At 33.2% G+C, this 14,319-nt stretch overlaps 1 protein-coding gene across 1 annotated transcript in view; it reads left to right on the top strand.

Annotated features, from left to right (window-relative positions):
• Positions 1–14,319, top strand: part of KYNU (kynureninase) — an 89,911-nt gene that overhangs the window by 50,135 nt on the left and 25,457 nt on the right. The window contains exons 9-10 of the mRNA XM_060151515.1: positions 6,471–6,569; positions 7,375–7,448. Of these exons, the coding sequence (XP_060007498.1) occupies positions 6,471–6,569; positions 7,375–7,448 (173 nt within the window). The remainder of the gene's footprint in view (positions 1–6,470; positions 6,570–7,374; positions 7,449–14,319) is intronic.

The raw sequence follows: 14,319 nt of genomic DNA, 5'->3' as shown, positions 1-14,319 counted from the left end.
AATGGGGGAGCTTTCTTACTCAAATTATCATGTAGACTAAGGGTTATTTGTGATACCATCCTTCTCTGTACACTTGCATTTTAAAATAATATTTTGATAGAAGATACATTTGAAATTATTAGACCTTAACCTTGGAGTAATTCATCATATGTCTCGGGTAGAATCTTGTCTACCCTCCCAATTTTTCCTCTTTCTGTTCGTGTTTGCTGCTGAACTTAATATGAACATTTAGAATTATCAAGTCACTAGCTTCCTGGATGGAATACTGTGTGTATTTTTTTTCTCCTGCAGTACATATGCTGATTACTTATGTTTTTCTGGTATCATATATTATCTATAAGAGCCTCAGGACTAAAATAACTTTGAGTAGCATTCAGGTTCTGCCTTACAGAAAATTTTAAGTTTTGGTTCTAGTTGCCAAGCTACTTCTAAAATATTCCCTGCAGTTCCACTTGGAAGATTGTGTTTTGTCCCTTTTAACTTGTGAAAGTTCATTCTCATTTTGTATTGCTTTACGTTTTAATAGTGAGGAACAGTTACTCCCATCAAACTATTGATATAAATAAGTGAAGGTTTAACATAGTATTTCAAAAAACAGTAGACAGCTGTATTAAATAATTTGGGGAAGGAAACTGTAATACAAATTACATATTGACTTTAAGTGCAGAGTAAACACAGTATTAAGAAATAATGCATAGTTCCTGCTTATAACCAGAGTTAGATGAAAAGAAAAAAAAAAAAGTGAGAAGGATATTTGAAGACCACAATAAATTTTAGGATGAAAGGAAAGACTTTCACAATAAAAATTCACTCTGAAATGATATACTATGTTTACAGAGATGGCAGAGGCCCCTCTTACAGAGATCTTTACTAGGTATTACTTTTTTTTCTTTTAACTTAGCATCTGTGGATTTTTTTGAATCATAGCACTTGAATGAATTTTACAAATTTTAGTGCTTCAAGACTATGGCAAGAAACCCTACCACCTTTCATGTGCTTCTTGTTCATTTTCACCCTCCCCAATACAAGTCAACAACACCTCCCTAACTGTGAGCTTCCTTGGGAAATCCCAGGATCAAAGCTAACTAGCCAACCTGTTGTTATTAATCCACCATTTGTCCATATCATCTATGTAGAGTTGAACAACCACACACACATACACACACACTCCTATCATTTTTAAAAATTTTTGTTCACTGTCCTCAAATTTTCCCATCAGTTTTTCTATTTAAGGTAATATTGTTCAAATTTATAGCAATGTACTTCTTCAGTTGTTTCCTGTGACTTTAGATCAAAACAGGAGTGATATTTAGAATACATAAAGATCTCTTTAGTATGGTGTGGAAACTGTAGTTCCCATAAACAGCCACGAGAGAAGTCACACTCCTATTACTAGTATCCAATTACTAGCCTTGAAGGGACTTGTAGGCCCCTGTAATTTACCCACCATGATGCTAATGCCACTGCCAAGGGCATCCACTGAAGTCTGGACATGCACCCAGCTGGTATGTATGAATGGCCACAGGCTGTGTGACAGGCATCTCTTGCAGGTACCTCCTAAGTAACCTGGGCGCTTACTCAACTGGCTCAAAGACAAAGGCTACTTACCTATCTTAAGTATTTTATTATTTTAACAATTATTTGAACACACAAATGCATACAAGCTGACTTTCAGTTCTGTGTATAGCTACAAATATATAATTAACCCTTTTCCCACCAAATTTGCTACTTATTGATGGTCTTCATAATTTATAGGATTTTTTTTTTTTGGTGAAGAAAGAACAAACTAATAATATCTGTCTAAAGCCAATCTGTTATAGAATAAATCAATAAAGTTATCAGGACTTTAATGCTACAAGGGATAAAATTAAACTGTACTATTCCATATTTCATTTTAATTAATAAACAAATAATAAACTAAATTTGAGAGACAGTGATCTAGCTCTTTACCTGGAAATCTCAGCACAGACCCTGTGTATTATTCCACTGGTTAGAAAAATTTTTAGTATTGTGCTAGTAAAGATGGCAAAGACAAAAAGTCATGATATTCCTTGTTTTATTGAAAGGGATTTTAAATATATTTTAAACTACTTTTGACTGTCCAAGAAACTTCATTTTAAAATATGCCAAGCCTGAATAAATGGTTTATGCAATAAAATTGAAACAGAAATACAGGATATCAAATATTTTAACATTTAGCTTCAGTTTACAGAATATTTATTGACAATTGTATGACTTTGTTTTTTTACTTATTTATTCAACAATTGAATTATTTGAGTTCATATTATATAAAAATAGAAGACAGTTTAAGATTGGAAAATTGCTACAAGAGATTTATGCAACCAGGGCTGTAAGATGAGAGAAGCAAGAGGGTTTGGCAAAGGTATCTTCCTATGGAAGTTATCTTGTGATAAAAATTTGAGCTACCCAGGCAAATGAGGAGGGAAAGAATACCCCAGAGACAGAGAACAGTTTATGCGAATAAATGAAAGTAGGTGTAGGGCACCCGGGACAGGAAAGCTGGAAAGAACCAGATCATAAAGGTCTTTAAAAGCCATACCAAGGAAAATGAGTTACATTCTCAAGTTAATGGGGAGATCTTTGAAGGGACGCAGGAAGTCTTATAACCAAATGTATGATTTAGAAAGTTCATTGGAAGAAGGCAGGCTGGAAGTAGTGCGAATGATTAGAAGACTACTGCCATAGTTTGGGGACTGACTGTAAAGCCGAGTGACACGGTGGCTGAACACCGCTGCTGTCCTTGTATCAATGAGAGTCTGAGCAATTGTGGGTAATTTTAATAAAAATCTGTTGAAAAATATTTGATTTCTATTTTTAAAATTACATAAAGTATACACTCAAGGATGAGGTCTGTTTTCACACATTCATATTGTTTTACCTACTCTTATTCGTAAAATAATGAAAATGTTAACTGCATGGCTATACAGAGGTTTTGGAGAACTATTAGTTTTTTCTTTATTTTTAAGATGCTGCCATCTAGTGAAACTTTTGTAAAATCGCTTTGTGATGATCTCATGCAAGTTTGTATCTTACGGTCATTTCCTAAAAACAGTCACATTTTAATAATTTATGTTCTCTGCCACCCATGGGGAAAGAATTGTACATGCATTAAAACATACTGTAGGAGCCACAAGTGATTATTTTACATCGTGCCACAGATGTGACCACAGAGCTTTTAATAACAGGATATGGTAGGTGAAGTTTCATGGTTTCTTCATTGTGCCATTCTTTATAAATAATTGATAATAAAATAAAAGTGCTGCTATTTTATTCCTGTGTTGTAAAAACTTGTCTAAGAGAAGTTAAGTTGTAAAAATTTTTTCATTAAAAAAGCACTTTAATTGGATGTGTTGGTGAGAAAAAAGAGAATTTTAAATTCAGAACTTTTTTCCCCCAAATTTAATTTCAATATTAAAAGTGTATCTTAAAATACAAACTAATTGCACATATGTATGTCTCTGTATATATATCTATTGAACCTAGTCTGCAAACCTCAGTTTTGATGACCTCTAAATCTTGATGGAGATTAACTGTATTTCTTTTCTATTGCTTCAAAAATTTGTGTTAGCATGAAGCATCTGTCATATTTTTATGACATGTATTGCTCATTTTTTGTGTTTTAGAAACAAAATACCTGTAAGAACTTTTTCTTTTATGATGTTCTAGTTCTGGCCACATTACAGTAAGGTTTCTAATTAACTGACTCCCCAATATATTGAGTTTCTCTATGGAAACCAATTGAGTTTCTCTATAGGGCAGGGGTCAGCAAATCTTTTCTGTAATGGGCAAAATAGCAAATGTTTCAGAATTTTTCGTTCATATGGTCTCTGTTGCAGTGATTCATTTGTGCTTGCAAAAGCAGCCATAGACAATATCTAAACAAATGAGATTGTTGTGCTCAAATACAACTTTATTCATTAAGAACAGGTCATGAAAAAAAAAAGAAAGAAAAAAAGAACAGGTCATGGTTTGCATCCCTCTGTTCTGGGGAAAGTACCTGTAATAGCAGTTTGGGGTTATTTATTCTTAAGAGGTGTTAGAACAATCTAAAATTGGTACCTCTGCAATTATTATTTTTTTTTTTTACCTCTGCAATTATTTACTTCAAAAACTTCAATCCATAGATGTGTTTCTTCGAAGTTGCAGGAAGTCTACAAGTTTTAAGAATGTAATTATTATGTTTGCTCTTAGTAAGCAAACAACAGAAGAACTCAGAGGTAAGACACGTTTGCAAGTGAACTATCACCCCCATTTAACTATCAGCTTTTTAAAAAAAATTCATGTCATTAACTGGGACAGAATAGAGTCAGATAGTAAGAGACTGTTAGGGTCTCAAGTCAATGTACAGGGAGAACACAGTATAGAGTCAAAAACAGCATCATTTTTATGGGTCACCTTTGTGTCAACTGATCTAGACAGGACTTAGTTGCAGGGATCCTGCTAATCTCAGCTGAGGTCACTCATGCATCTCTGGCCAACTAAGAGAATGTGGGTGAGTAGAATCCAGGCTGAGCCCAGGGGAGGATGACTCTGATCCACAATTTTTTCATCTTCCATCTGGGCCAGTAGGTTGGCCGAAGCAAGTCCTTCTCATATAGGTGGCAGAGGGCAAGGGAGAGCAAGCCTCATCATTCAAGTGATTAGGACATTCTCTTTGTATTATATGTGCTGATGTCCCTTTGCTCAAAACAAGTCACCTGACTGATCCCAGTGGCGGAGAATTGCACCCTGTTCTCAGTGAAGGAACTGAAAAGTTACGTGGCAAGGGACATGGATACAGGAAGGGACGTAGAATCGGAACCACTAAGGCAATTTACTACAGCATGCATAGACTTGATCAAATTAAATGACATGATGTGGGGTTAAGTGATAAACTGAAAATTTTATTAACTCCTTCAGGTTAACAGGATATACTAAAGCAGCAGTTCTCAAACTTTTTAGTAATGCAAACCTTTTACATTCTTAAAAATCACTGATCACCTCAAAGAGGTTTTAATATTGTTTATATCTATCTATCTATATTTACTGTATTTCTAATTAAAACAGAATTTTAAAATACATTTACTTATTTATTTTAGGACAAAAGTGGCAAACCCATTACATACTGACATAAATAATATATTGTTAGGGAAGCAAAACTGTAGTTTCTAAAAGAAACAATAAAAGGAATGTTTTATATTTGGCAGATATTTTATATAGATAGAGATCTTTACTGTTTGGCTTCATAGCAGGCAACTGGTTTTATATATCTTCTGCATTCAATCTCTTGATTTTTTTTTTCCTTTGTGAACCACAGGAATGAAATTGGACCTTGTACAGATATATATTTAGAAAAAGCAAAAGTAGTTTAATAGCTTTTTCAGTTAATTGTGAATAATCTTTGATACTACACCAGAATTTGACAAGTGAGAACTTCTTGGGAGTTGTGGTATGAAATGTGAAACCAAATCACTGATCTTTCTATGCTTTGTTACATTAAAATCCATTGGCTGATTTTTCATTTTGAATAGATCTTTTATCCATGCATGATATGTAACAATAAGCATTGGTCATTTGGAAAATATTGGTTCATTATTATCATATTTTACAAATATTGATATTTACATATTTCAGTATATGTTCTTTTAAAAATTATATATTACTTCTAAACTCATCAGAAATATCTTTAAATACTGGGAAATGGTCATATTCATAAAAGTGGATACAAGTTTTCCAAAATTCTACTTTATCTTGGTAACTACTTTTTTTCCTTGGCAACAAATCCTGTGAGTTATTTTCCTTAAATTGACAGACTCATTTAATTTTCCAAAATATGTCTGTCAAATACCTAAGTATGACCTACTATTGTTTGTATATAAGTTGCTCTTTCATGCAAAAACGGTTTTCCAGTAACCTAAAGTGGCTAATTCAGCTTGCAACTCAAATAATTGCATAAGTGCATTACTTTGAGACAACTATCCTACTTCAGGATATGGTCAAATGTCTTATGCATAATTCCCACATTAAATCTTAAAAACAGGAAAATTAAGATATTGAGATTTAATATAAATGTATTAGTTTTATACTTTTATCAAGGAGATATAGAAGTGAAATTAACTTTTTTATGCTGTAACTGAATGGCTTTGACACACAATGACAGTACAAGCTTCCACTACCTTGATTTGTGCTGAGGTGCCAGCAATTTCACCCATCATTGCTTTTGCATTATCATTGCAAATGTCAACACAGTGAAGAAGGCAAAGAATGTCTTCTTCATGGTATGAAAATTGTTTTGACCTGAAAGGGTCTTGGGAATGCCCAGGATTTTGTGACTCATACTTTGTGGGTCACTGTACCAAAGGATGAACTATATTTACGGTACAGCAGTGTGTCAAAGATTTTCTTAAGTATACTGTCTTTACTATTTCAAATCATTAAGTGAATTCAAAATTTATTATGTTCTTCCACAGGGTTGTTTGGTTGGCTTTGATCTGGCACATGCAGTTGGAAATGTTGAACTCCACTTACATGAGTGGGGAGTTGATTTTGCCTGCTGGTGCTCCTACAAGGTATCAACAAACTAGTTAATATATTTTTATTCTTTTATTCCATATTGACGTTAATCTAAATGTAAAACTGGATCAGTGGCCAATTTTAAGTATTTGAATTACTTACCTCCATTTCTTTCATTACTGTATTTTCTGACTCTAGTTAACTGTAGAGCACATGATAGAATAGTATAGGTTATTAAATTTTGCTATTTCCATCCTCTATAGAATACTATTCCTTCAATTCCCTGGCTGCTCTGTAAAAGTCAGGAGGTTCTGGGAAAAAAGCTCCACACTTAGAACTTAATTCAAATTGATCTGAGTTTTTTGTTGATATGTTGTGAAATTTCTACGTAAGTAAAGATAATTCTTATGGAATCAACTTTGTACTGACATTTGAAGACAAGTTAATTGACAGGGAGCATGGATATAAAACCAATTTTATTTAAATTTAAGTGTTTTAAAAATATAATCTTTTATTATTATTTAAATAGTTTGTGACAAAATAATTGAAATGAATGAGCTCTGAAATGAGATAAATGTCACTGGAACTATTATCTACTAGTTGGGGCAAAATTTGGCTAAAAAAGTAATAGCTATTTATTCTCGATTAATAATGCTATGTTTCATTTTTTTTTCTTTAAACAAGGTAACTCTAAATTCTGTTTTTTATAAAAGTTCAAATAGTCACACATTCTGATCTTGTCAAAAGTTGGTTTCATAACAAAAAAGTCAAATTATTACATTGTTTACTTTTGTCATACATATTTAGGTAAACCCATACAGTTTAATTTATTCTCAATCCAGTATTTTTTTTTTAATCCAGTATTTAAATGCAGGAGCAGGAGGTCTTGCTGGTGCCTTTGTCCATGAAAAGCATGCCTATACAATTAAACCTGCGTGAGTACTATCTTTAGATTCTTCTTTGGTGATGAATAAATGAACTTGCATTAATAATATGCTAAATTTACATGAGCTCTTTAAGATGCTATCCAATAAGAATCTGGACTGATTATAATTATTTTACTACTCTATGGACAATGATATGCTTTATCGGAAATAAATGGTTTCCAAAGAGTTCTCTTGGTTGAACAAGAAATTTAATCACAAAAGAGAAGCTTCAAGGCTAAAAATGAGTCCCTGTAATCATGCAGAGCAGATGGTTTAATGTGAAGAGACTACTTAACTTTTTTTCAAAAATTAGACTTTAGAAAATTTCAGGTTTCTCACATTGATGAATAAATCAAAGGCAACTAGAGCTGTGCCTAATAGAGCTTCAAAGTGGTATGTGATTATTAAAATTACATCTACCTTTAAAGCTGGAAACTTATAAAATGGTCTTGTAAGGAGTATCTTCTGTCCTAAAAAATTTTATAATCCATGAAAACTGAAGAAGCTGAACACTGAACAACAGACTGACTACATAAAAAGAAATACTTTTCAATTTTTATATAGCACTCCATTTTTTTAGAGCAAGTATAAATGCAAATGTGATACACCAACAAATTTACACATTTTTATTTGACTGGGGAACTCTTAAGTGTTTCTATTTTTCTAATCTGGTATGGAGATAAATAATATCCTGTAAAAAAAATCCTTTCAAAGTTGTATCAGAGTGTAGGTGATGAGGAGACTGTCTAGACTCCTAATAGGTAATATAATGACATTTGATTAGTTTTCTGAATCTTCTCAGTCACTGGTTGAGTGGTATAATCGTTATAAGAATTGAAAGTGAATTAGTAATAAAGCTTGGAGCACCTCACATTTTTGAGATTCTGTGCATATAAATCTTACAAATTTAAGATGATTTTCTATAGCTCATTTAATTATGTCTAAAATTTCCACAAGATTTTAAAGTTTTAAAATTAAATAGAGCATTTTTAGGCAAGTATTTTGTTAGGCAGACATCTTCCTTGAGTATATTGTCAGTACATTAGATTTCTCCCCTTGTCCCAAATTCTCTGAAAAGAATATAAAGCGTATATTATATTATAGGAATACGATACATATTTTAAAAGGTCTCTTTTTCATTTTTAGCAAACCACATTGATAACATTTTACCTAGCATAAGTGTTTTCCATATAGACAGTATATAAGGTATTGCTTGCTTTGTGTGAAGACTCACTACCTTGAGCATCTCCAACTCTCCACTTATTTATTGCAATAGAGGAATCAGCAAAGGGAAGCGAGGGTAAGTAATCTACACAAATTCTAGAGAATGCAAGTGTTAGCAGTTTAACTGATTTTACAGCATCTCTATTGAACTTCAGATTTCTTTCACCATTATTTGCCTTTCATGGATGAGGAACTGGAGAGGGTGGAGGGGTTGTAGTGTGTTCGCATGTGCCTCATCTTGTAGAATCCCAACATCCTCTAGACCCAGTAAGCAATTGTTAAGTCTATGCTCCCAGGAGAAAGACCATGCAGACAGACCAGATTTACATTCCAGCTTGATCACTCACTTGCTGGTCCATAACCTGAAGAATGTCCTTGACTTCATAGTGTTCTAGCCTCTATATAAAGATAACATCAGCATTCACCTCATAGGCAATTACTGTGAGATTAAAATGGGATGATGCATGGAAAGCACTTAGCATAGCCACTGAAGCATGACAGGTGATCCATACATGTAGGCTAAGTATTTTGTTGCCTCAATGTGAAGCTGCATGTTAACTTGTAGAATTTTGCCTAGTAGAGACCATTTCTCTCAAGCAGGAAACATAGCCTTAAAGATTACAGCTTGTGACCTTTGGGACATTAAACCGTTTTGTACCTATTGCCAAGCTCAGACTGACCCTGTAAGTCTCTATTCCTTGAATTCTCTCTCGTACTGGCCTCACCATCTTAATTGGCTCCTTTGCTAATTAATGAGTTGATTGAGATCTTTATATGTGTTCATTTTATATTTGTATGAGAGCCATGCTTTTAACTTTTTTGAAAATTATACGTTATTAACTATTGTTGCATTTTAACTATCTGGCTTTGGAGACTGACGACTCAATTCAGTCTGACTCATGTAGCCCTTCTTACAGGAAAGCCTGTTTGTCGTTTCTTCGTTTGTCTGTTGTTAAAGCTTCTTTTTATGTGATATCAGAGGGACTAATTCCGATGGTAACAACTTCTACCCTATAGTGGAACGTAACTGCTGTTGATGTTGTAAACTTTGTCAAGTAAACTTTGTCGCTTAAAAAAGGGTGACATCTAGTGGCTAAACACATTATTTCAAATAAAGAGTACATATAACTTTTCCTGGTCCATTCATCCTTTTATCAAGTATTTTTTAAGTATATATATTTAAATCATTTTTTATTTTATATCATTTGACCCCATATTTATAGTGCAATGATTGTGTAGTCAAAGCCTTCGATAAAGAGGCAGGACAGGACGAAGGTGGAAGTTAGTGAGGGGCATTCTAGGTGCATGGTTCAACATAATGCATACATGTCTATCAAGGCTGAGAAGAAGGGCATTATGGGAGTGGTTGGCGGTTGGCCTACCTGCTATAGTGAGTGGATCCCGGAACATGTAATCCTGCATTCTAAAAGTTTAATATTCATTATATAATTTCAAAGTATCTTTTATATGATGTTCCCATTAGCAACTGGTAAATTATATCTGTACCAAGAAACTTCACTTCCTTCTTTTGTTTAAATAGGCATTTTGGCCATTGTTCAAACCTGATGATGACCTAAGACTTTTTCCAAGAACCTTTGCCAATAAAAAGAATGAGTAGAGGCCAGAGTCAGTCCACTGCATTAAGCATTGTAACTCAAGCTATCATTCTCAACTAGAATTTGACCTTTTCCTAGTTTATCATCACTTTTTCTCATTCCAGTGTCATATTCTAAACCTTGTCTGTAGCTAAGAATTATACAAAGTTAGAACTGGTTGTGAGTAAATGTTATCTGTGTCTTCTTCCTTCAGGGCTGACTTCAATTTAGTCTACACAGTTAATTATTGCTCTGAAATATGAAGGAAAATATTTTAATTGTAAGAATTTGACAATCAGAAATGTATCACTTTAAAAAATATACTTCAAAATCTTGAATTTTTCTTTTTAACTTTATAAGTGTTGACCTTTCTGATAGACTTCAGATCAATATTTAACCTTTTGGTTTTAGGGGATTCAAGCATATCTGAGGACCATAAAAAGATTCTTCTGTGAGAACCTATAGACTGCAATTCAAGACACCACCACCCACCTCTTCTTTTTTTTTAGAGAGACTCTAGCATGAAAACAGGAGTGGATTATGTGAGCTATTAAGATTCCTTCTATGGCTTACTTTTTTACCCTGTCCAATGAAATAACACATACAAGAAAACTGCTGTTCCTCACTTTCCATGCTGGCATAAAAAACCTCCAAATGGTCTCATATATCTCTTGAAATGCTAGTTTCTCCTACAATTTTTTTTTTTTAAGTTTTCTGAGTGGCCAAGAATGGGGCCAACTGATAATTTTTTTTAAATGCCGGAATTTCAAATCATGCCAACACATTTCCATAAACAGCTAGAAGTATTTGATTGAAGACTTTAAGTAGAGATAACATTTTCAAAGCTTTATTGAGAACTTGAGTCATCTCCTTTATTATAATAAGTCATTTGCAGGTTAAAAAGAACCAATAGAAGAGGCTGGCTGACATCAGTGCATGGTTAAGGCATATTTTAGAACTCAGAAATGTAGGTTATTATTATTATTAGGGAACTTAAAAAAAGAGGAACAATAAAAGAAAACAACATTGTTTCCTATAAAACAATATAGGGAAGTCTAAGAAAGGATAATAATAAGCATCAAGAAAATTTAGAAAAAAAGACTTAAAAAATTATAAGCAGGTACCATGCATGACCCAACTGTACAATTAATGTTATATGGAGAGAGCATCTAATGCACATTTGTTCTGGGGAGTGCTGACTTGAAATATTTGATTCTACATACTTCTCCAGGCGATACTGGAGAATACCATAGCCCAAAACTCATCTATAATTTAAACCTTGTTTTGGTTTCTGTGATTCTTTCTGACTTACTACTTATCACATCCTTGTCTACTACCTGCATAAGGTCTTGTTGTTAAACGCTGAGAGAACAAGGAAGTGTAGGTGTGTGAATTCACAAGACTCCAAATGCTTTCAAATGGAACAGGCCAGTATCAATAGATTTCTCAGTGAGAGTTTTCACAGAATTCCTAGTTGATCTATGACCTAGACCTCCCAGGGCATCTGTTCTACCTATTTAGCATGTTTCTGGAGTTAGATGTTCAGTATGAATTAACATGGATGACTTCTCAGCCACAACTTCCTGCCCTATCAGACAGCCATATTAAATGTACTTGGCCATCCCCTTTGTCCTTAATGTGTACCTCCCACAGCCCTAATCTTCTAGTGTACCACTTTCCCTTGCTTCTGCTCCAATGTATGTGATTATTCTTCTATATTTTATAAGGTTTTCTCTTTCACTTTTTCATTGATTCTCTCAATGCCTCAACCATTGGTCCTCTTGCCCAGGAGTTTCTCATCCACAGTCATTAGGTCAACAACAGACATTTGTAAAAGACACCAATTTGCATTTCCAGCTTTACCACTTGCTTACTTTATAGCCCTTACTTTCATCTGATTGCAAATTGCAAGAGTTCCTGATTACCAAAGCATTATTCCAGTCCCCAAAGATATATGACAATGTAGGGAAGCAAAAACTGTCACAGTAGGAAATTTTTACTAATGAACTACCCATTTATAAAATTAGCCTTTTCTAAACACCCTTTCCCAATTAGTATTAGCATTTATCTCTATGTTATCATAAAAAAGTTTAGACTCTTGCTGATTATAGAATGTTATAAGCATAACACAATAAAAACTTAACGCAAATGAATTGTAAAGTAACATTTTTCAAGAGATTCAGGATTTCATGATGCAAGTGATACTGAAGAACTGCTGAATCACAAAATCATGGACAATGAGAATATGTCAGAGTCAGAACCATTAACAGATGAAGTAGAAGAAATTAGACACAGTACTTCAAAAGCAAATGACTAGAATATTAGGGATTAAAAGGAAATGATGAATGCTTCAAAAATTTTGTGGAAATGATCATCTTTATGCTCATGCTAAAAAAGTTAAATGTAATACAAAAAAGATTGTAGTTTGCTATCACATTTGTTAAAATACACACAAAACCCCCACAATTTATTATTCTTTTTAATAATTAGCATATTATAATTTTAATGTAAGTTTTGTCAAATTATATTTATTTTACAATTTAAAATTTTATTTTCAAGAGCATCTCAATCAAATCTTTTATTCTTTTTTCCTCCATTATTTACTTCAAAAAGTATGGTTTACTGTTTTAAAATAGATGTATTTTAAATGGCCTTTTCCCGGTATTCCATTTGTAATCAAATAATGAGGACTTCCAATATATTCATACATCTTTCCAATCTTAGGAATTAAACATGATGAACCTTCCATTTTATCCTACTCCAAAACGAGTATCCTTTCTAAGGTGCTCACTGCTTTACCAAGTAAAGAGAATGTTCCTGAGTCAATTGAGGAGGCATGAGCAAATATAAACAACATAGATTTTTGTACAAGAAACTTTAATAGATAGAAATAAATATAGGATATTTCATATGATTTTTAAATCATACAATCTATTTGGAGAGATGCCATTTCAATAGCTGAATAAACAATTTAAATAACAGGTAACACAGGGATAGAATATGTGCCACAAGGCAATTTCTTAATAATTGCTGGGTGAATTTTCAGATATTGCCATAGGAACAGTGAAGGAATAGATAACTTTAACTCAGAGCTGCTTTGGAAAAGCTTGAAGAAGTTGGTTCACCACCAACATACAGATACAATTCCTCTGCAAAATGGAATGCTATGTTAACTGAGTAAATTTTCTCTCTGTTACTTTGAAAGCTGAAATTGTTGCCTATTAGGGGGTTTCACTTGATTAGTTTCATAAATTTAAGGAAGTATAAAGAAGAGTTACTTAAATGACATTTCTTTAAGGGATATGTCAGGTGATCTTTATCTTTTTATACTCTTTACTAGAATTTTTATGGAATCTGAGTTATTGACTTAACATTTAAAAGTCTGCCGATTATCATAAAATTGCTCTTTATCTCTATTCTACAATATTTTAGAAATTATAAACAGTGGTAAAATCAAGTATGCTTCATACACTTAGTTCCAGAGCCATGCTCATGAGTGGGTTATACCTATTGCAAATCCTAGTCCCCAAAGCCTCATTGTAAGGGATCCAAAAGAAGACAATTTGATTGAAGAAAACTCGTTTATGGATTCATGGCATATAACCTATACCTGTCTTCATTCAGAAACCATTTTAGATCAATAACTCTAAAAGGATCCCTCATCTTCTTGGCTTGACACTTTACTGTGCATAATCATCTAGACAATTTTCCCGTGTGAATTTAAGCTGGGATCATAAAAATAACGTTTATGCACTGAGGCATGATCACAGTTAAAAATAATTTCAGTAAATAATCTGATTTTCTCAATTTAAGAGATAAAGGAATCCTGGCTCTTAAAAGAAAACCAAAATAGTAATCATCAGTATAAAAAGATACATTAAAGCCATTGTTGCTCGCAAATCACTATTCTCAGATAATGATGACATAAAGATTAATTTGAGAAAACTGAAGTCCTTTGAAACCTCAAAATTTATTTTCTCTTTGAAAATTGCAGACTTGTGTCCCTGGAGATATATGAGGTCAGTGAACCTTTTAAACACAAAAAGTAAAACTTGTCAAAG

The sequence above is a fragment of the Lagenorhynchus albirostris genome, chromosome 6 (genome assembly GCF_949774975.1).
Source record: "Lagenorhynchus albirostris chromosome 6, mLagAlb1.1, whole genome shotgun sequence".
NCBI lineage: Eukaryota > Metazoa > Chordata > Mammalia > Artiodactyla > Delphinidae > Lagenorhynchus > Lagenorhynchus albirostris.
The sequence above is the reverse complement of the archived record's forward strand: the minus strand, read 5'-3'. Positions and strand labels throughout refer to the sequence as shown.